The 24,641-nt window shown below is 38.7% G+C and overlaps 1 protein-coding gene across 1 annotated transcript in view; it reads left to right on the top strand.

Moving 5' to 3' along the window:
- Positions 1-1,009: 1,009 nt before the first annotated feature.
- Positions 1,010-24,641, top strand: part of washc4.L (WASH complex subunit 4 L homeolog) — a 38,151-nt gene continuing 14,519 nt past the window's right edge. The window contains exons 1-17 of the mRNA XM_018252347.2: positions 1,010-1,141; positions 4,122-4,261; positions 6,209-6,262; positions 7,216-7,281; positions 7,732-7,777; positions 8,899-8,966; positions 9,869-9,951; positions 10,689-10,731; positions 11,194-11,297; positions 12,406-12,526; positions 16,236-16,359; positions 16,448-16,575; positions 17,166-17,326; positions 19,090-19,216; positions 20,547-20,672; positions 21,661-21,768; positions 23,545-23,691. Coding sequence (XP_018107836.1) covers positions 1,075-1,141; positions 4,122-4,261; positions 6,209-6,262; positions 7,216-7,281; positions 7,732-7,777; positions 8,899-8,966; positions 9,869-9,951; positions 10,689-10,731; positions 11,194-11,297; positions 12,406-12,526; positions 16,236-16,359; positions 16,448-16,575; positions 17,166-17,326; positions 19,090-19,216; positions 20,547-20,672; positions 21,661-21,768; positions 23,545-23,691 — 1,713 coding nt within the window. The 5' untranslated portion in view covers positions 1,010-1,074. The remainder of the gene's footprint in view (positions 1,142-4,121; positions 4,262-6,208; positions 6,263-7,215; positions 7,282-7,731; positions 7,778-8,898; positions 8,967-9,868; positions 9,952-10,688; positions 10,732-11,193; positions 11,298-12,405; positions 12,527-16,235; positions 16,360-16,447; positions 16,576-17,165; positions 17,327-19,089; positions 19,217-20,546; positions 20,673-21,660; positions 21,769-23,544; positions 23,692-24,641) is intronic.

Here is a 24,641-nt window from a genome sequence, read left to right on the forward strand (position 1 = left end):
GAGAGTGATATTCTAAGACAATTTGAAATTGGTTTTCATTTTTTATTATTTGTGTTTTTTTTTAGTTATTTAGCTTTATATTCAGCAGCTCTCCAGATCACAATTTCAGTACTCTGGTTGCTAGGGTCTAAACTACCATAGCAACCCTGCATTGATTTTAATAAGAGACTGGCATATGAACAGGAGAGGGCCTGAATAGAAAGATGAGTAATACAAATGAATGTGTTGCCTTACAGTGCATTTGTTTTTTTAGATGGGGTCAGTGACCCCCATTTTGAAGTTGGAAAGCGTCAAAGGAAGACGGCAAATAATTAAAAGACTGTAAAATATAAATAATGAAGACCAGTTGAAAAGTTGCTTAGAATTGGCCATTCTATTGCATACTAAAAGTTAACTTTAGGGTGAACAACCCCTTTAATATAAATCAGTTATTAATTGTGTGTTGAATTCTAAATGACCATGCTGGCTGACCCCAGTGCCCACATCTCTCCCATGAGAGTGCCATTGAGTAGTCTTCATTTGCCCATTGATCTCAAAGGGAAGTTTCTATTTAGGTTATAGGCTATTTTATTTGCATTTGCCCTATTTTAATGTATTATGAATGGGGTTAGTAACACATGATGAAGAATGTTGAAGACTTGCTGGTTCACCAGGTGTGTTCATGCCAGTGTCTCAATAATAAAGTGTTATTTTTAACAAGGTGGGCTTTATGGTTGCACCATTTTTTGGAAAAAAAATAATTGTAACCTACTTCCCTATTAATTTCATTGGCAATAGCCAACTTTTTACAGGCCAGGTAGCAACTCGATGAGGGTATAGGTACATATAAAAGCGTATGTGCACTGAATCACATTTCCAGTAAAGCAAAAATGTGTGATAACTATGATAAACCATGGCACTAGAAGATTTGCCCACAATATTTATGGCCGCCAGCGCTTCCTCACGGTGCACGTGACCCTGTAAATCCCTCCTCAGTGCAGGGCAGTGGGTGTGTTTTAGCAGTAAATCACGTGGTCTCGGTGTCACGGGGAAGGTGGTGGGTGGGGTCAGTGGTGCTCAGTTAGTTTTACGGTGATGGCGGCTACTTCGGAGACCTTATCTCCGGACTGGGAGTTTGACCGGTTTGATGACGGCTCGCAAAGTAAGCGTGGGTTTCGTGTGGGGCGTTTGGTGTGTCTAATGTATCGGGGTCACGTATTATCGCTGCAGTGCTTCCTAGTCTGTGGCTGCTGGCCAGCCCATGGCAAGCTGAAAGCGGCAGCATCTTTGGGGTTGTAGTTCAGCGACAACATCTCTGGCTTTGTAGTTCAGCGACAGCTGGAGGACAGCAGGTTTTCTTTTCTCCTTCTTTCAAAGGAATTGTCAATTTGTAATGAATTGATAGAACCTGGAGCAGAAGTGTCACTTTGTTTACTGCATGTGTATCTCCCAGACTTGCTATAGGAAATCCTATGTATGCTGCTAGTCAGACATCAGTAACCACAACCGGCAGTGCACATTACTTGCACTGACATTGATTCCACTCTGACAGCTGCTCTGAGCTGGGAATACAAGTCACACTGAAGGAATTTAGCTCCTCTCTCTGAAATTGAATTAATGAATGGACACGGAAGTGGACTCTCACAGAAGCTTCCTAGGAAAACAGCCTTTCCTCTGTTCCCTCTGCCTTGCACGCAGCATTTTCTTTTCCAGGCTAGAAAGAGTCAGAATAGAAACAGTAATGCAAAAACCATGCAAAATAAATACTACAAACCAGCTGACTAAGGTCTATTGTGTTCTGATGGTTTCATTTAATTTTTTTGTTCCTGCAAAAACATTCAGAGAAAAACAAGAGACAGTGTTTTTGAAAGGTGTTGGGGGGGGGGGGGCTGTAAATCAATAAAACATGGATATTAAAGGGGTTGTTCGCCTTCCAAACACTTTTTTTCAGTTCAGTTTTTTTTAGATTCTTCCCCAGAAATAGATTTTTTCCATTTACTTTCCATTATTTATTTTTTTACTGTTTTTACAAAATCTAAGTTTAAAAAGTCTGTGGTGTTTGAGTCTGGCAGCTCAGTGATTCAGGTGCAGACTCTAAACCAGCATGTCCAAAGTGCGGCCCGGGGGCCAATTTCTGCCCAAATTTACACCGGCCCTCATCGTGAAATTAATAATAATGAGGCCCCCCAGCACAGTGCGATCAGGAATCCCATAGCAGTAATATTAAGGCACATTAGTGAAATGATCTGTCACTTGGTGTATACTGCTGCCTGTGTGCTGAAGGTGTTATCAATAGACACGTACTGGCACGTAGAGACGCACTGTTTTCGCATACTTCTTCTGAAGGTGTCAATAGACGTACTGACGTGCCAGTACAGTAAACTAAAGAAGTATGGCGTCACTACTTTCCAGTACGTGTCTATTATTAACACCTTCAGAACACAGGCAGCAGTATAGAACAAGTGGCAGATCATTTCACTTATGTGCCCAAATATTACTGCTATGGCTACTTAATTCCTGTAATTTAATGTTAATGGTTCAAAGAATGTCGGGCTGAATGGTAAGCCCCCACACATTTTCACCTCACCAAATCTGGCCCTCGTTGCAAAAAGTTTGGGCACCCCTGCTCTAAACTGTTAAAATTTAGCAACATTTAGTTGATACATTTCTCAGCAGCATCTCTGGAGTATTAGCAACTATTGTATCAATTCTAACGGCTGCCTTTAATGAAATTCAGGGATTTTGCTCAGCAGGCACAACGATAAGAAATGTATCAACTAAATGTATCAATGTAGGACAGTTTACAGGGTCTGTGACCCCCCCCCCCCTCCAAGAGCTGCTTTTGAAGGGGAAAAAAAAGACACTTTACACTCCAATATTAGAAAAACAGTCACACATGGAAAATAGAAAGTAATTGGAAAAAGTTGTTATTTCTGGTGATCTACCGGTAAACAACTAGTTGTTTGAAGGTGAACAACCTCTTTAAGTGCTAAAGATAAATTCCATAGTTTCTTCTTTGGTAGAAAAGGGATTTATCATGTAGTTTGTGGTAATGTTTTTTTACTGCATCAATATTTTATGAAATATTTTTTTTTAAAGGAGAGGGAATGTGTAAATGTTGGACACCCCCACTGATTGTAATCACTTACCTGGTACAACGGCTCCTGTTGGCAGAACACGGTGTGTTCCAGTGTGCATGCGCAGTATAGTGAAAAGCCAAACTTTAATAGAAAAAAGCCAGCCTTTTCACTTTAGCCATGCATGCATCTGCCCCAGACAATATAGAAATAAGAAATGGTAGGATTGCTTTGTGAGAAGTACACTGGGCTGGCCAGATTTCTGCTAACAGGAGCGCCTGCCCAAATACAATAAAATGCTTTCCCGCCTGCATTTAAAGGAACAGTTCAGTGTGAAAATAAAAACTGGGTTAATAGGCTGTGCAAAATAAAAAAAAATCTAATATAGCTATTTAGCTAAAACTGTAATGTATAAGGGCTGGAGCGACTGGATGTGTAACATAATAGCCAGAACACTACTTCCTGCTTTTCAGCTCTCTAACTCTGAGTTAGTCAGCGACTTGAAGGGGGGCCACATGGTACATATCTGTTCAGTTAGTTTGCAATTGATCCTCAGCATTCAGCTCAGATTCAAAAGCAACAAGTATGACCCATGTGGCCCTCCCTCAAGTCTCTGGTTACTGCCTGGAAACCAGGGTAACTAACAATTTATCTTACTTGTTATAAGTTCATTTGAACAGTTCCATATTGTCATTTACTTTTTCTTGTTAAACAGTTCTTGAGTGATACTGATCAACTTTACTTTCATACTGGTTATATGCCTGAACAGTTTGCCTTTATACAGCCTCAAAGTTTTCCCAGGCCAGTAGGAAGTGTGAGCTTCTTAAGTTGTCAGATGTCAAAAAGTGTGACTATACCAAGTGTATGTCAGGTGCTTATGAAATATTTGAAGGCTTTCATGATTAGAAGGAAATTAAATAAAATAAACCAAAAATAATTTTTGACATCTACAATCTAATGTTGACTATTTTTGGTATTGAAAGACCTGTTTAAAAGCTAGAAATGTATTAATATGGAAGTGTTTGCCAAGAAATAGCTGTTGTTTTGCTTTTTTCTTTGATACAGAAATTCACGCAGAAGTCCAACTGAAAAACTATGGGAAATTTCTGGAGGAATATACATCTCAGCTTCGAAGGATTGAAAATGCCTTGGATGATTCAATTGGCGATGTGTGGGACTTCAGCCTTGATCCTATTGCACTTAAGGTTTGAACAGATTTTATATACATTTATATTTATTCAACTTTTTACTGCTGTTACTGTTTGTAGAAGTCCTTTTGGCACTATCTTTTTATATAAAAATTAAAGATGTTTTCACCATTGAAATAATTTTAGACTTTTGATGCTAGAAAACTTATGTTCATATTACTTTCAGTTTAGATGCTCAGCTAATACAAATTTTGGCTCTGTGGACTGTTAGATGTTTGCTAATTTATCACCACTCGGAGATTGGGAGCTACTTTATTCTTTATCCATTTTGCCAACTTTGCCTAAGTCTGTCTTTGTTTCTAGGGTAGCAGCAAATGTAGATGAGGCATGCAAGCATAAATTTGTATTTCTCAATAAATATTATATGTATGGGATCCGTTATACGGAAACCCATTATCAAGAAAGCTCTGGATTATGGAAAGGCCATCTACCATAAACTCCATTTTATCCAAATTTTTAAAATTGATCTTTTTTCTCTGTAATAAAACCGTACCTTGTACATGATCCCCACTAAGATATAATCAATCCTTATTGGAAGCAAAACCACCCTATGAGGTTTATTTAATGTTTATATGATTTTCTAGTAGACATAAGGTGTGATGATCCAAATTACGAAAGACCTTTAATGTTTATATGATTTTCTAGTAGACATAAGGTGTGATGATCCAAATTACGGAAAGACCCGTTCTCTGGAAAACCCCAGGTCCCAAGCATTCCGGTTAACAGGTCCCATACCTGTGTGTGTGTATGAAGCATATTTGTTATGTACAATGTTGCCCATAATGTAAATTCTCCTGGCAATAATCGTACATATAGATTTTGGCCCTAAAACTTGCAAATGTGCTTTTTGATTTTTATTTTTTTGAGAAAACATCTTAAACTTCCCCTGGAAATTTGCATTGTAATACAGAATACCTATATGACATTTGCCTATATGTTATTCTATAGTTGTAGTGCTTTATGTATTTTATAACATACAATATGTATGCAAGGGATTCTTATAACAGTAATGTAATCACTGTTTTGCAAAGTTTTACCATGCTTTACCATGAAAATCAAATACAAAATAAGTAATTTAAAGGAGAAGGAAAGCTACTGAGTCATTTTATTGCCAATAGATTAGCTGCAATAGTGCAAACTAGAATGCTTTTATTGTGTAGAATGTTTTACTATACCTGAGTAAAAAGCTCTAGAAGCTCTGTTTGTTTAGGATAGCAGCTACAGTCTTAGCTTGGTGTGACATCACATCCTGCCTGAGTCTCTCCCTGCTCACTTATAGCTCTGGCCTCAGATTACAGCAGAGAAGGGGGGAGGGAGAGGAGCAAACTGAGCATGCTCACGCCCGGGGCAAGGAGGTTTAAGCTGAAGTCAGGAAGTCTGATACAGAAGCCCATGTGTACACAATTTAAGGAAAGAAATGCTGGGTTTCTTTTGACAGAGGGCTCAGAGAAGCACTACTTTGAGGGTTTACTGGTATATTTAGGTGGACCTTTCTGATAAGGCTTACTTAGTTTTAACCTTTCCTTCTCCTTTAATATAAACTGAATTAATGCGTTAATCGCATTGCAGCAGGAAATTATTATAGTTATATTTATCAACTGAAGTAATCTTCCCATCATATGCAATGAGCATATGCAACTCAGCTGCATACAGTTCTTGTGTGTGTCTTTGTGCCTGTGTCCTGCAGCTTTTGTAATGCAGACTGTGCACTATGCAGATGTTTTCCAACCCAACAGGCCCAGATGTATGCAGATGTGTTTACTATGCCTTTTTAAAGCTTATGTATACTGCATAGAGTTTCTTATACCTGTAGCCCAGTATGAACTAAATTTGGATTGGTTGCTATTGGCTCCGCAACCAAAGTATTTGTGCATGTGAGATGTTATTACTTGTCTAATTTAACATATAAAAATGTACCTTTACACTTTCTGTATTCTCCCTAAGCTTGTGCCATACGAGCAGTCCCTACTCCTGGAGCTCATCAAAACAGAGAATAAGGTAACTTTATACTACTCTGTATATCAATGTATAATTTTAAAGGGGTGGTTCACCTTAACGTTAGCTTTTAGTGTGTTAATTAATTCTAAGCAACTTTTCAATTAGTCTTCATTATTTATTTATTTATTTATTTTTATTCATTTGCCTTTTTCTTCTAACTCTCTCCAGATTTCAAATGTGGGTAACTGACCCCATCTAAAAAACAATTATCTGTAAGGCTACAAATTGTTTGATAATGATAATTTGTATTACTCATCTTTCTTTTCAGGCCCTCTCTTATTTATATTCCAAATTCAAATCACTGCATGGTTGCTAGGGTAATTTGGACCCAACAACCAGATTACTGAAATTGCTGGAGAGCTCCTGAATAAAAATATAAATAACTCAAACACAAATAATAAAAAAAGCACACCAATTGCAAATTTTTTTGCATACTAAAAGCTAATTTGTAGATGAATAACCCCTTTAATGAACATTTTATGAAATGTGCAAACCGCTGATTCACTCTTCAGCCAAACACACATGGTAGCAGAATACTTATGTAAAGCAATGAATCACTTTCCCAGTTAATCATATCTTGATCTTTGCTTGAGTGATGAAAACAGATTCTTTCTGTTATCCATATTTATATATCTGGGCCTCATAATATTTTATCTATAGTTTTCAATGTTTCTGATACTCAAATGCTTTAATATGAAATAGTATTTAAGGACCACTAAACCGAAAGTGCCAATTGAGCCAATATGATGATGTTTTTCTCATTGACTGGGGAGTTCAGTCTCTAAATGTTTATTTCCCACTGTCATGTATACACTCAAGGATGGTCACTTCTTTATCTTTAAACAATTCTTATTAGCCTTAGTATGAAAAATATTAACAACAACAACAACACCACCTATTTAACTTTTGTCTTTTGAGTGTTTCTAAGCATTTGCCTATCTCCTTTTCCTAAGGTTTTGAACAAAGTTATAACGGTTTATGCTGCCTTGTGCTGTGAAATTAAGAAACTTAAGTATGAGGTAAGACGTTTCACTTACCCCTTGCTCAATGTTTTATTGGTCATATTTATGGAACTTGTGTTTTTCCCACCAGATGTTCTTTTCATCCTATTTCTCAGGCACTATAATTGCTTTTCTTGTCAAACTGTTTTCTTTCTGCCACCTTATAACATCTCCAGAGCAAATTGCCTGAGTCCGCTTGGCTTTTTTTTTTGCTCCATTTCCATCATTCTGTCAAAAATTGGCACAGAGTGCTTATTTACTTTATTTATTTTGTTCCAGTATGTATAGATGGGTGCTTAAAACTAATCCAACAGGACCCAGACCAAATGTTGCATCACACCCAAAAAATCTGCAGATCTCTTATTTTAAATGTTGTGTTGCTCACATGTGCAGATAGTCTGGGAAACCTGCCAAATCAAGACAGAATTCATACTTTTATCTCATGTATGTTTTTATTTCCTTTAACAGGCTGAAACAAAATTCTATAATGGCCTCTTATTTTATGGAGAAGGAGGTATGCTTTTTACATATGTTCTCTAACTTGTTGTTTCAACTAAATAGCCCGAGATTACTCCTTATTGCAGACAGCATGAATTGTCACTTCCATTGCTTTTAATGAGTTTTAAAAGACACAATCGTTTGTTTGTCAAACATTTGCTGTATATGCTTGGAGGTACAGCAGCCTAATGTCTCTGCTCTCAGCCTGCTTATTTTGTTCAGGATGAGAGAGCAGATCTGGTCTGTGCCCCATCTCCACACAGCCTGAGAGCAGCAGAGCCAATGCTCCGTCTGCCCTTAAGGTGGCCATACACTGAGAGATCCGCTCGTTTGCGAAGTCACCAAACGAGTGGATCTCTTCCCATATGCCCACCTCAAGGGGGGCGATATAGGGCTGATCTCATAACAAAGGGTAAACGGGCGGTCGGATCACAGGGCCGCATCAACGAACAGGTGCTGCCGCGATCCAACGGGATTTTTAGTCCGGTCCAATCGACATCAGCCCGACTTTCGATCAGATATCGATCAGGAAGCCCGTCAGAGGGCCCCATACACGGGCCAATAAGCTGCTGACTCGGTCTGTCGGCAGCTTTTATGGGCCCATCTATGGCCATCTTTAGCCTAAGCTTCTGATTCAAGCAGCCTTTAGCATTTTATATTACAAACAGTTGGCTGAGTTGCTTGCAGTAGGCAATGTTAGGTTGATGAAGTGCACACAAACCTTATATAGCTTAAAAACCATAACAAAATGGGAAATTATTTTTTGAAAAATTTATTTCATTCATTACAGTTAAGATGTATGTTTTTATCAAAGACTGTACCCCTTTAAGATTAGCACTTGTTCAGGAAACACCTATACCAGCTCAGTGTGTATAAAAACATTAAGCTGTTCACAATATGAAGAAATATGAGTCAGGCTACAAAACATGTTGTTTAATAGAGTGACAGGAGTTTTGGAAAGTCTGTTCATTTGCGTCTGTGTTTTGAAGCTATGGGTACACTGTCTTTCTTGACTTTAGTTGCCTTGTAATATGATTATGGGTACCCTTTAAAAAATGTTTTTTGTTTGTCTTTCTGGTAAAATATTGTTCATTAATATTTGTCCTCTGAATAATAAAATATCTTTTGTTTCTTAAGCTGCAGAGTCAAGTGTTGTGGAGGGCGATTCCCAAATCCAAATGGGAAGATTTATTTCATTCCTGCAGGTAAAACTACCCTGTCATTTTTTGTAGTTATTGTAAATCCTTTTCACTGGTATCTTTGCCAGTCAATTGTTCATAAATATATCAATTGGTCCCTGACTCACAGCAATCTGCTCACATTGCATGTTGCATTTCAGGGCATGAGTGGCTGGAGGTGGCTCAGTGCTGTGGTCTTCAGTATATGTATTGTTCTTATGAAACACATTTCTTTGACACAGCAATAAATGTGTCCAAGAGGAACTAAACCCACTCCCATTAATTTTTAACTCATGCCAAAGTGTTTAAAGGAGACGTATAGGATAAATTAAAAAAAACTCTGTAGGCAATTATATGTACTATATGGTTCTTATTTTACTTTTGGGTAAATTATTCTCTTTAAAAGTGGACCCTTTACTGCAGCTCCCTATAGATGTTCTCTGGTCCCTGTCTGTGTTTCAAATGAGGGGTCGGTCCTTGCCAGAAGCACACTAGGAGGGGGACAGCCAATCACAGCCCTGCAGTCACACAAGTAAAGACAGGCTTCAGTTCACTATCAGGTCAGCCTGGCTGCTGATTGGTTCTTATCCTATACTGCAGTGTGCCACCGGCTCCCCTGCACAGCCTGGGAAAGTAGGCAGCAGGAAGTGGATTAGATTGGCGGGATAAGAAGGGGTTTTGCAGATATTTTCAAACAAAACATTTTAAAGCACATTCCTTCTATATCTAAAAGAGTTTAAGCACTGGCACATTCTGTTTTTTACATAATATGTCTCCTTTAAGGGATTTGGATAGGGGCAGATGGAGCTTTTTGTTTTTTTGGATTTTGTTTTATTTTGTTATGGTATGGTTGTCTTATTTCATTTCAATGCCATCTCATTGAAACTTTAGTGTCTTAGCTCTTTTTCCCTTTTACTTTGTCGTTTCAGGATCTCTCTTGTTTTGTTACACGCTGTTATGAAGTTGTAATGAATGTTGTCCATCAATTAGCTGCCTTGTACACCAGCAACAGGTACTCTGAATGGAGATTGTTTCCTTTAATCCACTGAGCAGTAGTACATTTATTTCAGACCGTACTACCATGTGCTCGGTTAGCAAGTGCCTGTACATCCAGGATTCTGTGCTTTATTATTATAAATGAATTAACTTACCCTGCTTTTTAAATGAACAGTGCCTAAAGGTTTATTTGTGTCAGACAAACACTTTTTAAGTATTTTTACGCTTGCCCTTTTCTGGTAATAGCCTAAATTCCTCTTGTATCATAACAGCTACTTCCTTCTGATGCAGAAAAACCAGCCGTGAATATTTTTCTTGTATTTTTTTTGAGTCTCAAAAGTGTATCCAAATACAGCGTCTTTAAAGTAGCAGTAATGCTACTTTATTTGCTAACTTTATTTGATTTGCAATGACATTGACATTCCACCTGTTCCTGTTCCAAACCAAAGCCTGATTTATATTGCTGTATGCTAAATTAAGATTTCTCTTTAAAAGCATTCACATCCTAACCCATTGTCTTCAGCTGTACTTTAGGTTATGCATATTGTCATCAGTGTCAAAAAGACTACTGTAAAAGCAGTGGTGTTTAAAAAATAAATATATTGGTCTGTATGAAATGTTGCAGATTTGATTGACATGCACAGCAATATGTATACATGCATGCAGAACATTTAACATTTTTAACAATGTTTTCTTCCTGACGACTTATCTCTCACTGCATTCAACAATAATCGCATCTTCCTTCCTTTTAAGGAATGAATCCAAGATTATTGAAACAACAGGAGTTCATTTCTTGGTAAGAAAGTATGAATTCCTAGTTTATGTACTGTACTAGAATTGCATACAAGCGAGCAGGGTTACTATTGGTGATATTGGGGCTCTGTACATAGTATTTTTGTATATTTACATAGTACATTTTTGCCCACGCTTCTTGTAAGAACTACACAAAAGAACAACTAGCAGTTAGGTAGGTTTTGCTAGGATAAAAGGCTGAACTTGATGAATGTGTTTTTCTTTTTTTTTTCAACCACAGGCTTGGGGAGGTGGGTTGAAGTTCTGATAGGCTGAGGACAAATGAAAGGAATTATAATGATTCCATCAGTAATGGGGTCCTCAGGGAGCCTGGGGGCCATGGAGGTTGGTAGGGAGGCAGTGAAGGGATAGTGACACGTTTTTGATAAAAGCAGAAACGTGTCACTATCTCTTTAAACTTTTATCAACAGTTGTCTAAAATTAATGTTATTTTGTGTTTATATAGACCATGTATGAACATCTTGGAGAGTTGCTGACTGTTCTGCTAACAATGGATGAAATAATAGAAAACCATGCTACCCTGAAGGATCACTGGACCATGTACAAAAGGTTCGACAGGCACATACTTTATTCTGAAAAAAGTTACACACAGTTACATAAAAATGATTGTAACCTATAGCAGAAAATCAGCATTTATATTTTACCTGTTTGCTGCAATTAGAACGTTGAAATCTCTTACTGGATTGGATATATTAGGTTAAGACACTGCTGTAAATCATAACGTTATCTGTGCGGTTCAACATTTGGTCAAATCACAGCCATTTTTGAAGGATTTGATCTAATCCTTAGTGCTTTGACGAACTGAAACCAAACCCTTAGGGGCAGTTTTATCAAAATGTGACAAAAAAACTCACTCACTTTCTATTCACTTTTATGGGATTTTTAGAATAGTATTTATCAAAAGGTGAACTCCATTAGTAAATATGATTCTAAAAATCCCATAGGAATGAAAAGGAAGGTAGTGAGTTTTTCTGTGGTGAGTTCTAGTCTTACATTTTGATAAATCTGCCCCTTAATAACATATGACAATGGTGAGAGTTTTTTTTTGCATATACAAATTTGGGTTTGGATTTAGTTTGGGGTTCAGCTGAATCATTTGCGGGGAATTCTAAAATTGTGCATTGGAGCATCGCTACTAAACACTGCCATTAAATGCCTTGTCCTTGGTGACAGTCTTAATATTACAAAAAAAAATCTGCAAGACTACTAGAAACTACAGCATACTAAAAGACTGTTTTATGATGAATAAAGCTAAAAAAGGTAAAAGTATCTAATTGCTATGATTTCCAGGGCTAGGGCATCTTTTGACAGTATTTCAGCAAAAAGCCAAGAGACTAAATACACTTTTCACTTAACTTGAAAATATATAACTTGAAATATAACTGTAAGTTACACTTATAACTTTAGTTTCTATATTGAACTCTACAATACTATTCTTACTCTGTGAGCAGTTATATGCTCAGTGTCATCAACTTTTATTGCGGGGGGTGTTTCTTTGTCGAAGGTTGGCTTTCTGAGTTGAATAGTTCTGTGATTGTGATTAAGGGTGTTGCACTGCAGCTGTCTCTTAGGTCAAGTACATTAAAACTCTGTGCAAAATTCTAGCTCTAAAATCTACATTTTCATCTATAAATATGTCCCTTGATATGTTTTGTAGGTTGCTAAAATCTGTGCATCATAACCCTGGCAAATTTGGGATTCGAGAAGATAAGCTGAAACCATTTGAAAAGTTGCTCCTAAAATTAGAAAGCCAGTTGCTGGATGGAATACTTTTTCAGGTACTGTGATTTTAATATTCCTTTGATTAAAAGATAAGAAAGCAAGCTGACTTTTTTAAAACTTGCTGTTTGAATAACTCAACTTCTTGTACATCTAATTGGGAAGACCAAGCTGTGTTGCTCACAGATATAGTAACTTGCCCATGATATTCAAATCACACTCCGTACAACAGGGTGAGGTAATTTCATGCAGTAGTGTATTTTTTTGGATAGACTGCCATGGGGACATACAGTAGATATACATTTATTTTAATAGGAATGAAACACACAGAAGAAATCTTTTTCTCTTGACCTATATTGGGGGACACAGGCACCATGGGGTTGAAGATCAGACAGTAAGATGTTAAAACTGATTCTTCCTCCTGCTGTGGGTTTCATCCCCTGCTCTCCTCCTATCGGCTTCAGTTTCTTTTAGTGTCCTCGGAAGGACATGGACAATGGTGGCTGGAACAAATGATAAAGAACCATGGTTTAAGATAATGCCACTGGAGGCCAGTGAACTACACATTCCAGAGCCTCGCCAGCTAGTGAGGTTTTTTTGATACCTTGAGCTCTATGCCCATCTGCCTTACCGATCCACCGAGGACTGCAGGCACGCTCCCCTTCTTCCCTGAGACTGGTTTCCCGCTCCATGGAGGTCTGCAGTAGTCTGTTCTGAACAGGGAATATTACATCTACCAACAAAAAAGGTTGACTGCTAGCTGAACTGGTGAGTATTGCTATCACCGACATCTCAACCCCCCCCCAGCGAATCGCTCCTATCTACCCGCTCCTGCTTTTCTCCCACACTCTCCTGACTATCATATTGAGGAAGTGGTTACCTGTGTTAGCATCGCTAACTTGGGTCTAATGGAATGAACCTTCCCTTCATCGGGTCCCTTCCGCCATCCTTCCGCAAGGCTCCATCCAGTTAGGATGGCTGATCAACCACAACAAATCCAATCTCAAACCGACACAGACAATAGAATACCTAGGTCTGATACTAGACTCAAGGAGAGGAAGGACATTCCTCCCACAAGAAAAAGTCAACATGCTACAAAAGCGGATCTGGACACTCAAAACAGCCAACACAATGCCACTTCAGAGGGCCATGCAGACCATGGGGACAATGGCAACCTCGTTCCTAGCTATCTCCTATGCCTAGTTACACACCAGACCCCTTCAACACCTGATACTTCGGCATCAGAAAAAGGATTGCAAAGACCTCGATCGGCAAATAGCAATACCAGAACAGGTAAAACTCTTCCTAGACTGGTGGCTTCACCCACACCTGATCAAGACAAGGAAACCCTTCCCCAATCACCAATGGACCGTAGTTACAACAGATGCCAGCCAAAAGGGATGGGGTGGAGTACTGGGACAGAAGACAGTACAGGGTTGTTGGAACCAGGAAGAGAAGCTACTCCCAAGCTTAGAACTAAGAGCGATCCTATTCTCACTAGAACACTGGACACCACTCCTCCACTGGAGAGCAGTGAGGATATAGTCAGACAATGTGACAGCAGTCACCTACGTAAATCATCAAGTAGGCACCCGCAGCCCGGCGGTGCTAAGGGAAGCAAGCCGAATACTAATGTGGGCAGAAAACTCTATTCCAGGAGTAGACAATTTGATGTCAGACTACTTAGGCAGGGAAACCCTGGACCACGGCGAGTGGAGCCTACACCAGGAGGTTTTTCAGTTGATAGTGGAAAGGTGAGGACTCCCAGAGGTGGACCTGATGGCATCACGTTACAACCACAAAGTTCAGAGATTCGTGGCAAGAAGCCTAGATCCACAAGCTCATGCAGTAGACACATTAGTACTTCCTTGGGAGTGGACTACATCTACCCCCCCCCCCCCAGTTCTCTTACCAAGAGTTATCAAGAAGAGAGAAGGAACACAGATCATCCTAGTGGCCCCCTACTGGCCCAGAAGGTCACAGTTCGCATACACAGCATGCATAGTGATAGACACGCCTCTCCATCTCCCTCAGAGAGAAGACCTAAATGCCCACCCAAATTCACAACAGTGGGTGTGGCTCTTGAAACCCTAGTCCTGAGGAGGACAGGAGCACCATTAGATGCAATACCCAGAATGCTATGCACACGAAAACTGGTATCGGCCAAGATCTACCATAGGGTGTGGAAGACGTTTATCAGGTGGTGTGAGACCAAAAACAGGGACCCTCGGAAGGCAAGAGAGACAGACATACTGTCTTTTCTCTAAGACGCCTTAGCCAAAGGTTTAGCTCTCGGTTCACTGAAGCTGCAGGTATCGGCTCTCTACCAAGAGAAACTAGCATTATGCAGTAATGTGAGAACATTCCTACAAGGGGCAACTAGACTAGTTAGTTCCCCCATACAGATGTCCGGTTCCACCCAGGGACCTGAATTTGGTGCTGTCAATCTTACAGGAGGATCCATAGGAACCATTGGACACTGTTCCGCTATCTACGCTCACGGAAAAGGTAGCATTCCTCCTAGCTATCACATCAGCTCGTAGAGTGTCGGAACTTGCAGCACTCTCATGCAAATCTCTATTTACTACCAGGATAAAATGGTGCTTAGACCAACACCGGATTTCCCACCAAAACTGGTCTCAGAGCTCCATCTCAACCAGGATTTGGTGGTACCCTCACTCTGCCCGGACCCTAAAGGTCCAATAGAAAATAGACTGAACAAGTTGGATGTGGTCTGAGCAATCAAAACCTACCTACGAGCTACAGAAGACATGCGGAAGGTTGATGCCCTGTTCATTCTTCCAAGCGGTCCAAGAAGAGGAACTAGAGCATCTAAGACAACCATCGCAAGGTGGATCCATTCCACTGTCACCAGAGCCTATGCAATGAAGGAAAAGCACCTCCATTCAAGATCAGAGCTCACACAAACTCTCAGCACGTCATGGGCAGTACGGCATCAAGCCTCAGCCAAACAGGTCTGCAGAGCATCTACTTGGGCCTCCATACACACCTTCAAACGGTTCTACAAGCCCCATGTACAGGCGTCAGCCGAAGCCAGTTTTGGGAGGAAGGTGTTACAGACTGTGATTAACTGAGAACCTTAGGGGTTTGTGTACCACCCTCAGCGGTTGCTTTGGGAAATCCCCATGGTGTCTGTGTCCCCTATATAGGCAAGATAAAGAGAGATTCTTGTATTTACCGATAAATCTTTTTCTCTTGACCTACATTGATGGATACAGGCCTTCCCTCCCTGAATCAAATAAAACCAGACAATTTACGGTTGTTTTATCAAGTTCAAGTTACTCCAGGTTGGGAATTTTTTACGTTTACAGCAGTTCCGAGGGGGTTGAGGGACTCCTCTGTTGTGGGTTATATGTTGTTCCTCTTCGGTGAAACTGAAGCTGGTAGGAGGAGAGCAGTGGATGAAGTAGGAGGAGTTTGTTTTAACATCTTAGTGTCTGCCCTCCAGCTGCAGGATCTTCATCCTCATGGTGCCTGTGTCCCCCAATGTAGGTCAAGAGAAAAAGATTTAACGTAAGAAACAATGAAAATTATTATTTTAATTTCTTAATGGTATGAAAAACTTTTACATAATTTTATTTCTTTTTCTTTGTTTTCAGATTTTTTTTTTACTTTACTTTATAAACATTTTTAACTCTATAGCTATAATAGACTCAAATTTCCTTAAATACTAAGTAAACCAAAGCATCGTGCTGATATTATTTTATATGATTGAAGGGGTATATCATTATTTCTTGACTGCTACAGGGGTGTGTAGAACAGCAGTTTGACTCATCCAACAGGGGTGTGTCTGTTGCAAAGAATGGAACATTTGCTGAGGAGTTTGGACATAATATTCGCACAATATTTTCAAATGTGGAAGTGAAGCTTGGTAAGTGTTTTGATTTTTTTATTGAATAATTTGCTGTTTGCTATAATCCCTTTATCAAATATCACTTTCTTCCCCCCCCATGTTGTAGGTGAAGCCTCTGAAATAGACCAGAGAGAGAGATATGTGGGTCTGTGTGGCCTTTTTGTTCTCTACTTCCAGATATTTCGAACTGTGGACAAGAAATTTTACAAATCTCTCTTGGAAGCATGTAGAAAGGTATTGTGTTTTCATTTTTGAATTCATACTTTCTTGTTTTTATGTGGTCTTCCTTCTGTTCAAGTGGTTTTCTGCTTTAAAAGCAATTTTTGTAAATGTCAACTTATTTCTACGCTCCGATCAATTACAGAGGTTTCAAGGCTATTAAAGTAAGGCTAGAAATAGTGTCGCAGGCTGTCTGCAGAACACAAAGAATGGCTGTTGGGGAGAAGATTTCAGTTCGCGGTTGGCCTTAAAATATATATTAAAATCAATAACAGTGCAGCCTCCTATGGGGCTAAAATAAAGTAATAGGTTATAAAGAAGCACTGCATTTGCCTTCTTTAGACACACGGCTGAAAAAATTGCAACCCCCCCCCACACACACATACACATTTATCTTGTAGCTAAATTGTAATGATGTGTTTTAAAGTGGAATATCAGTGGGGTGGGACCCTAACATGTTTTGAGACGTGTCTGATTGTAATCTCTGGTCAGTCAAGATGCAGCCTTTATAATATGTTATGTTTTGTCATATAAAGTCTTAATTGTTGAGAAATATTTTCCATTTTAACCAATGAAGAATGCTGGTTCCATTCTCTGATTTGTAGGTCCCCGCCATTACCTTAACAGCCAACATCATATGGTATGCGGACCGTTTTCTCATTCAGAAGGTTCCAGCTGCTGCTAAACTCATTGATAAGAAAAGCCTTCAGTCCATCAAAACCCAGAGGGACAGTTATCTACAGACAAAAGCGCAATCCCTGAGCAAGTGAGTGTTTGTGACTTTTTTGTATGGTTTGTGTAATGGGACAAGTGGGAAAAAACAACAAGCTCAGATAGTTATTTAAGCACTATGAAAATCTTTGATTGTGTGGTATTTGGACCTGTCATCCCATCTCAGTACTTTGTTTTATCACTGAATATTTAGTTTGTTGTAACTATAGTGTGGTGGATGTTCACAACTATTACTGTTACAATGCCTCTCCTCCAGGCCACTATTCTGACCTGGCTCAAGCTTTTAAACCACAGTACCTGTACATTTTTTCAGACTTTAAAGGAAAACTATACCCCAAAATGAATACTTAAGCAACAGTTTATATCAAATTAAGTGGCATATTAAATGATTCTTACCAAACTGGAATATATATTTAAGTAAATATTGCCCTTTTACAACTCTTACCTTGAGCCACCATTTCATGATGGTCTGTGTGCTGCCTCAGAGATCACCTGACCAGAAATACTACAACTCTAACTGTAACAGGAAGAAGTTTGAGAAGCAAAAGACAGAACTCTGTCTGTTAATTGGCTCATGTGACCTAACATGTATGGTTTGTTTTTGGTTTGTTTGTGTGCCCCGTGTATCCTACGATCCCAGGGGGTGGCCCTTGTTTTTTAAAATAGCAGTTTTCTATTTAGGATTACCCAATGGCACATACTACTGAAAAATATATTATTTTGAAAATGGTTTATTTACATGAAGCAGGGTTTTACATATGAGCTATTTTATGCAATATATTTATATAGAGAACTACATTGTTCAGGGGTCATAGCTTTCCTTTAACCTGTCTGAATAATATTACAGAAATATAAAAGTTAACAAAATCTGCAGGAAGAGATAATGAACCAATCTAATGCTGTTTCCAGTCTACCTTTCTGCCTTTAAAATGGGAATAGGACCAGGACCAGGCCCTTACTACCAATAGCTTGGTATTGGCTTCAGTTGCTAAAATGTACCCACCAGCTTTTTTTTTTTTTTTCTTTCAAAGCTATTGATTGAATCTGCAAGTAGATTTGCTAAAGACCATGCCACTACTTCATGGTTTTAACTATTAAGCCTTCTTACGTAAGATAAAACATCTTGTTCCAAGCTTTTTGTTTCCTGGAAAGATTTCTTGGTGAATAAGAAGCCTGAGTTTATTGTATGGATAACTTTGTAAACTATTCTAATTGGCTGGCCTGTCTTAATCAATATTTTCTTTTACACTTTTTTTTTTTTTTTTTTTTTTTTTTTTAACTTTCAGCATTTTCTGGCCATAATGTTCATTTTTTATGCACTGGAGATGAGCACTGTTCTACATTCTGCTGATTAGGCCCTTGCTAAACTGTACCCCTATTAATACAGATCACTATTTTGCTGGCTCTACATGCTTCAGTTCAGCTTTGGAAGTTATTCTCAGTCTCTGTTTTCACTTTGTCCTCTTGCAAATATTTCACATTCCTACAGCACTGCTGAAGCATTTTTTTTTTTAATGCACCCAGTCCATTTCCTTCTGATTCGGACAAACAATGAATCATCCACAAAGCATTCGGCAGAATCCCTAGTCTAATGTAAACACAAATTTGCATATTCAAATGAGCAAAATCACGAAAAAATGTAAGCGTGTAAAAACAGGTTTGTTACATCTTTGGTTATTCGGAATTGTGATCATAGAAATGATTTACAAAATAAATAACTAATCAGAAGGACAGTGTATGCCCATTAAAGGCAATCATTTTTATTGTACTTATGTGTTAAATTTCACTTTCTCCAAGAGATGTCCAATCGTATTATGTGTTTGTAAGCGCTTGGATGATGAAGATGGAAGCAATTTTATCCAAGGAGCAGAAAGCAGAGAAATTTGCAGAAGACCTCACCAACAGGTGTAATGTATTTGTACAGGTAAATCGTTCTCTCATGCTAAAGTCGCATGGTTTCCAATGCTGTTATGTAGGCATTAATATGAGTGTATATGGAAATATGTTGCTGTAATTACTGCCTGCTTTGGCTTTGCTTGTGGTACATACCTTCTGTTGAAGACACCACGAATTGCATGTCACATATGAGTATGGTGTCTACTGATGTAAACAGTCAGATGATTTCCAATAGGTTGTTATGGTTTTTGGTCATTTAAAGAACAAAGAAAGCCCTGTCCCCCGGGGGTTGCCAGTATGTTAGACGCCCACGCAGTGAATGTAGTCGCTAAGTTTTCCCTTGAGCCAGGGCACCTTTTAGGAAAAAACTAATTCATGACCCAGAAGAAAACCTAGTCACCATTTAACCTACCTTTACCAGTTATCCTTAGTGCAGACTAGCTTGTTGCTTGTACACGCACAAATCTGTACATGGATACCTGGGAAATTAAAATAGTAGTGTGGCAGAGCAATAGTTTTTTCCTCTGGTCTAATAATTTTTTTCCTGAAAGGAGCACCTTCTGGGTAAAAAAAACCAACAATTAAATTGTGTGTGTACCCCCAGTAAATAATGCTTTTCTTGTCTTTTAATATTTTTATTCTTTAGCTTTCTAGTGTGGATTTTTAACTGGTATTTGGTTTGAATCCACTTAATTTGTCGTTTTTTTAATGACATAGGAGAAATTAAATAGGAGAGGATTTAATATGAAAGCTAAATAATACAAGATAATAATAATTTGGCTTCAGAATAAAACAGCCTTGTGGCTGCTGGATACTGATGACACGTTAAGATTTAGTTTCAGGGAGAGGCACCGTGTAGAGGAAAACTAAAATACCCTAAGGAAATGAAAAAGAAACCAGTTCTAGACTACATAATACTAAATGTTAACTCAAAGGTGAACTATTCGATCCACTTCGATTTAAACCCTTCAGATCTTGACTGTTTAACTGTGTACATTAGGTTCTGATATACAGATGGAGCAAGAGTTTACACAATTTAACACTAGATCTATTTGATAACAGACCACATTTTGGTTTATCTATGAGAGATCTGTGCTCAATCTGTAGTTCATTTTACAGTTACACAAGTGTTTTTAAGCCAGTGGTAAACTCATAGTCCATGTTTAACCGGAGATACATTCATTAGTTTATTTTTTAGCAGAACTCGTGGATTCCTATTATGGATTGTACTTAGTAGTAAGAATGCATTTTTCCAAAAAATGTTTAGGAGCAAGAGATTTGCATTTATGCGTTTGATATTTATAAACTTTTATGTTGTGACAGTGCAATAATTCTACTTTTTTTTTTTACAACTTTAGGGGTTTCTTTATGCATGTGGCCTTAGCAACATCATCAAAACCACCATGAACTTGTATATGTCTATGCAGAAACCTATGACAAAAACGTCGGTGAAAGCCTTGCTTAGACTGGTAGAGCTTCTCAAGGTACGTTGTTTACCGAAAAAGCAGTTCTAGTACTGGTAAGATCTGTTATCTGGAATGAATAGGACATGTTGGCTTCTTGCCTGTTTGCAATGTTGAAGAAAAAAGTAAAGTCTATCCAAACACTTGACATTCAGCTATGGCAATATCTATATCCAATTTGCTTCAAAATGCAAATCATTAAATCTATTACCTATAAAACAATTTCTATTTTAAAGGAGAAGGAAAGCTTGTGATGCTATTACCTTGTGATTTCATTACTTATAGATTAGCTTCAACAGTGCAAGTTAGAACACTCTATTTATTCTGCAGAATTCTCTATCATATCTGAGTAAACAGCCGTAGAGTTCTCCAAAAAAAGTCATAGCACCAAAAAATGAAAGTGTCCTAAAGTAATGGAAATATAATGGACTGTTGTGTTGAACTGGTACAGCTGGCGTGTTTGCTTCAGAAACTCTACTATAGTTTATATAAACAAGCTGCTGTGTAGCCATGGTGGCAACCATTCAAAGCTGAAAAAGGAGAAAGGGCACAAGATACACGGCATCTAACAGATAAGCTCTGTAGTATACAATTTGATTCTTCAGAGCTTATCTGTTATCTACTATGTATCCTGTGCTTGAATAGCTGTCCCCATACACACAGCAGCATGTTTATATAAACTACAGTTGTTTTCTGAAGCAAACACACCAGTTTTGCCAGCGCAGGGCACAAGTACATTTTATTCCGCAAGGGAAGGGAGGGGGAGCAAGGAACTGTGCAGGGATAGTTGCCAGAGGCAGAGGGTTTGAGCTTTTCGGAGGGAATCGGATACCAAGCCCATGTGTAAAGGATAGGAGGAAAGCAACATGGTGGCTCTTTTCAAAGAGGACTCAGAGCAGTATTACTGTGAGTGTTTAGGGTTGTAGTTACCTGGACCTTTCTAATAAAGTTTACTTAATTTTAGACTTTCCTTGTCATTTAAATAATTGCATTCTGTGCATGTTTCTAGGCAATAGAGCACACTTTCCACAGGAGGAGCATGGTTGTAGCGGATTCAGTGTCGCACATCACGCAGCACCTCCAGCATCAAGCTCTTGCTGCCATTGCTGTTGCTAAGGTAGGGGTGACTTTTTAATGCATTTATTTCATCAAGTTACTTAACACTTCTGGTCAGTCTTTTGTTTTTTTTACCCTAGAAATTTACTAACTATCGTGTGGATTTAAAGATATAATAATCGTTTTTTTTATTAGCAATGTTTATATTGCAAGTTGTTACATGGACATGAGGGATATAGCACATGTTCGTTAGGAGGGTTTTTTTGAAGCACATATACTGTTTGCCTAAAGGTAAATATAAACACAAGGCGCTGTTGTGTTTCTTTCCAATAGCTTATTTTGAAAACCACGTATGTCTTTTTTATTTTAATTGGATAAAACATGGGTTTTATTTCTTTATAGATCTTAAACTTCAGTGAGTGGGCTACTTTATGCCCATGTACCCACACAAAATGTTTCCTTGCAGTGACCCGCAGCCAGGCAACAGAATGGATTGGCTGCACTGGCAGTAATTAATAAGTCTGTGCTGTCCGATGGGCCCCATCCATTGTATCTAGTTTGACAGTGTTTGGGTATTTTCTAGTGTGCCCCTAGTGCTCTAGTGTCCCCACATGATTTAAAGCATCAGTGTCTCTTGGAGATGACAGTATTGTGTCCCACATAGTAACTGTAGAACTATTGCATGCATTCATTCCTGCTCTCTGTACATTCATAATTGGAGAGTAAAGAGATGGTTTAAAGAGATACTGACGCCATAAATTGAACCTTTTTTTTTTTTACATTTATCATAAAATTGACTTTGCATGCTTCTTATAATTTTGCCATAAAGTATTTTCCCAATGCTTTGACATTGCCTGTCTGGCTCCCTTTGATCGACTATGAGGGGGCTGCCATATTTGTGCAGCAGGAGTCCGTTGGCAGGTTGGCAAATTAAGGTGGCCATAGACTCAAAGATCCGCTCGTTTGGCGACATCGCCAAACGAGCGGATCTTTCCCCGATATGCCACTAACTGCATGGCTATATCGGGGGTAATTCGAATGCTCGGCCGTATGGCCGAACGATTGAATTACGATGCGCCAAGGGGCTCCGGCGGGTCGGTCGGGTAAAAATCCAACCTTCCCGATCAATATCGTGGCCAGATATCGATCGGGAAGACCCGTCGGAAGCCCCCATACACGGGCAGATAAGCTGTCAAATCGGTCCAAACGACCGATATCGGCAGCTTTATCTGCCCGTGTATGGCCACCTTTAGTCAGGTTTAGAAACTTCAACTAATAATTACTTACATAAACAAACCTTCCAGCAAAAAACAATCAGCATGACCTATAGGTAACTTTTAATATACATTCATATTTTTAAAAGGTAGTTTTTTAGTGTCAGTATCACTTTAAGCCTCTGTACGCTTTACAATGAAGAGGGTGGAGAGGAAGTTAAATACTTAAAATACACAAAATGCCATGTTCCCAACAAGGAAAATATATTGTTTTCCTTTATTTTAATGGAAGATTGCTCTAGGGGCAATATTAGTGTGCTGTTTATATGGGAAGCCTTTCAGGTTTCTTTAATCTTAGGATGATTATAATCCATTATATCCTCTTTTGGGTATGTCCCAGCATTCAGATTTTACGTTATATAGCCTTGGATATGGTTGTTCATTCATTATTACAATGTGTTTTTCTTTGAGATGAACTAAAATTACACAGCAGTGTTACAAAAGTTGTGCTAGTAGCCCCTGATGCAAATAGATTGCTATATTTAGACCCCACATTAGATTTGGTTAGATCTGGAAACCCCTGATGTATGGTTTTTCTTGCTTTTTTATCTCTTCTAATACAGAAAAGGGTCATTTCTGATAAGAAGTACAGTGAACAACGCTTAGACGTTCTTTCTGCCCTTGTGTTGGCAGAGAATACTCTCAATGGTCCCAGTACAAGACAGAGAAGGCTTATTGTTGCATTGGCCTTAAGTGTGGGGACACAAATGGTAAGTGCCCCATGAAATCGTTACCTTATTTTATCTGTGCTTTCAGTGATAAGTCTGATAAGGAGGTAATGTTATTAATGTTAGTGAGAAGCATAGAGACAGAGAAATTCATAAAGAGAGAGTAGTGTCCTGTAATTGATTATATTTTTTTTGTATATAGCCCTGACACCTTTCTCTTGCTCTTTGCAGAGTTTAACAATCCCATTCATACAACGCAGTCAGAGAAATCAATCAGCCTAAAGGTGGCCATTAACACTACAATTAGGATCTTTCCTACAACCATTGGTCGTACGAAAGGTCTTCATTCACTCTACTAACGTAAAGAGCTAAGATATGCAGATAAAAACAAAAAGATATGCAGATAAAACCAAAAATAATTCTTTAGCTCTATCTGATGATTCAGCATTAATGTTACGATGTTTGGGCACCTTCAAAGGTGCCCAATCAAAATTTTCATTCCTGCCGGATCAATGAGATATCAAAGGCATTTTACTAATATCGGTCGTCTTGTCTCCCAACATACATGCACAGATTATCATACGAAAAATTATGTTTGAGAGTAGGAAGAAACCAAAGTACCCAGAGGAAAGCTATGCAAATAAACTCCTTGATATCATTGAAATGAGTATTGAAATCAGTACCTAAATGCTGCTATACCAGTGAGTCGCCGTGTTGCTTATGGACCATGCTTTGACAAATGCATGAGCTCCAACAGTTTCTGATATAAAACAGATAAGGCAGTTTCTTATGGATGTCCAAAATGCAGTTGTTGACCTGTTAAACTACTCCCATCATTCTTGAAGGTTGATAATGGGGAAATGGTTGCTCTACAACAACTAGAAGCTATAGCTTGGACATGCTCCTCCCTTCATTGATACCTCCAAAATTACAAGTTATTGAAGGCAATTAATGAAATCCCACACTTTCTCAGCCATGTATTTTCTCTCTAT

The sequence above is a fragment of the Xenopus laevis genome, chromosome 3L (assembly GCF_017654675.1).
Source record: "Xenopus laevis strain J_2021 chromosome 3L, Xenopus_laevis_v10.1, whole genome shotgun sequence".
NCBI classification, from domain to species: domain Eukaryota; kingdom Metazoa; phylum Chordata; class Amphibia; order Anura; family Pipidae; genus Xenopus; species Xenopus laevis.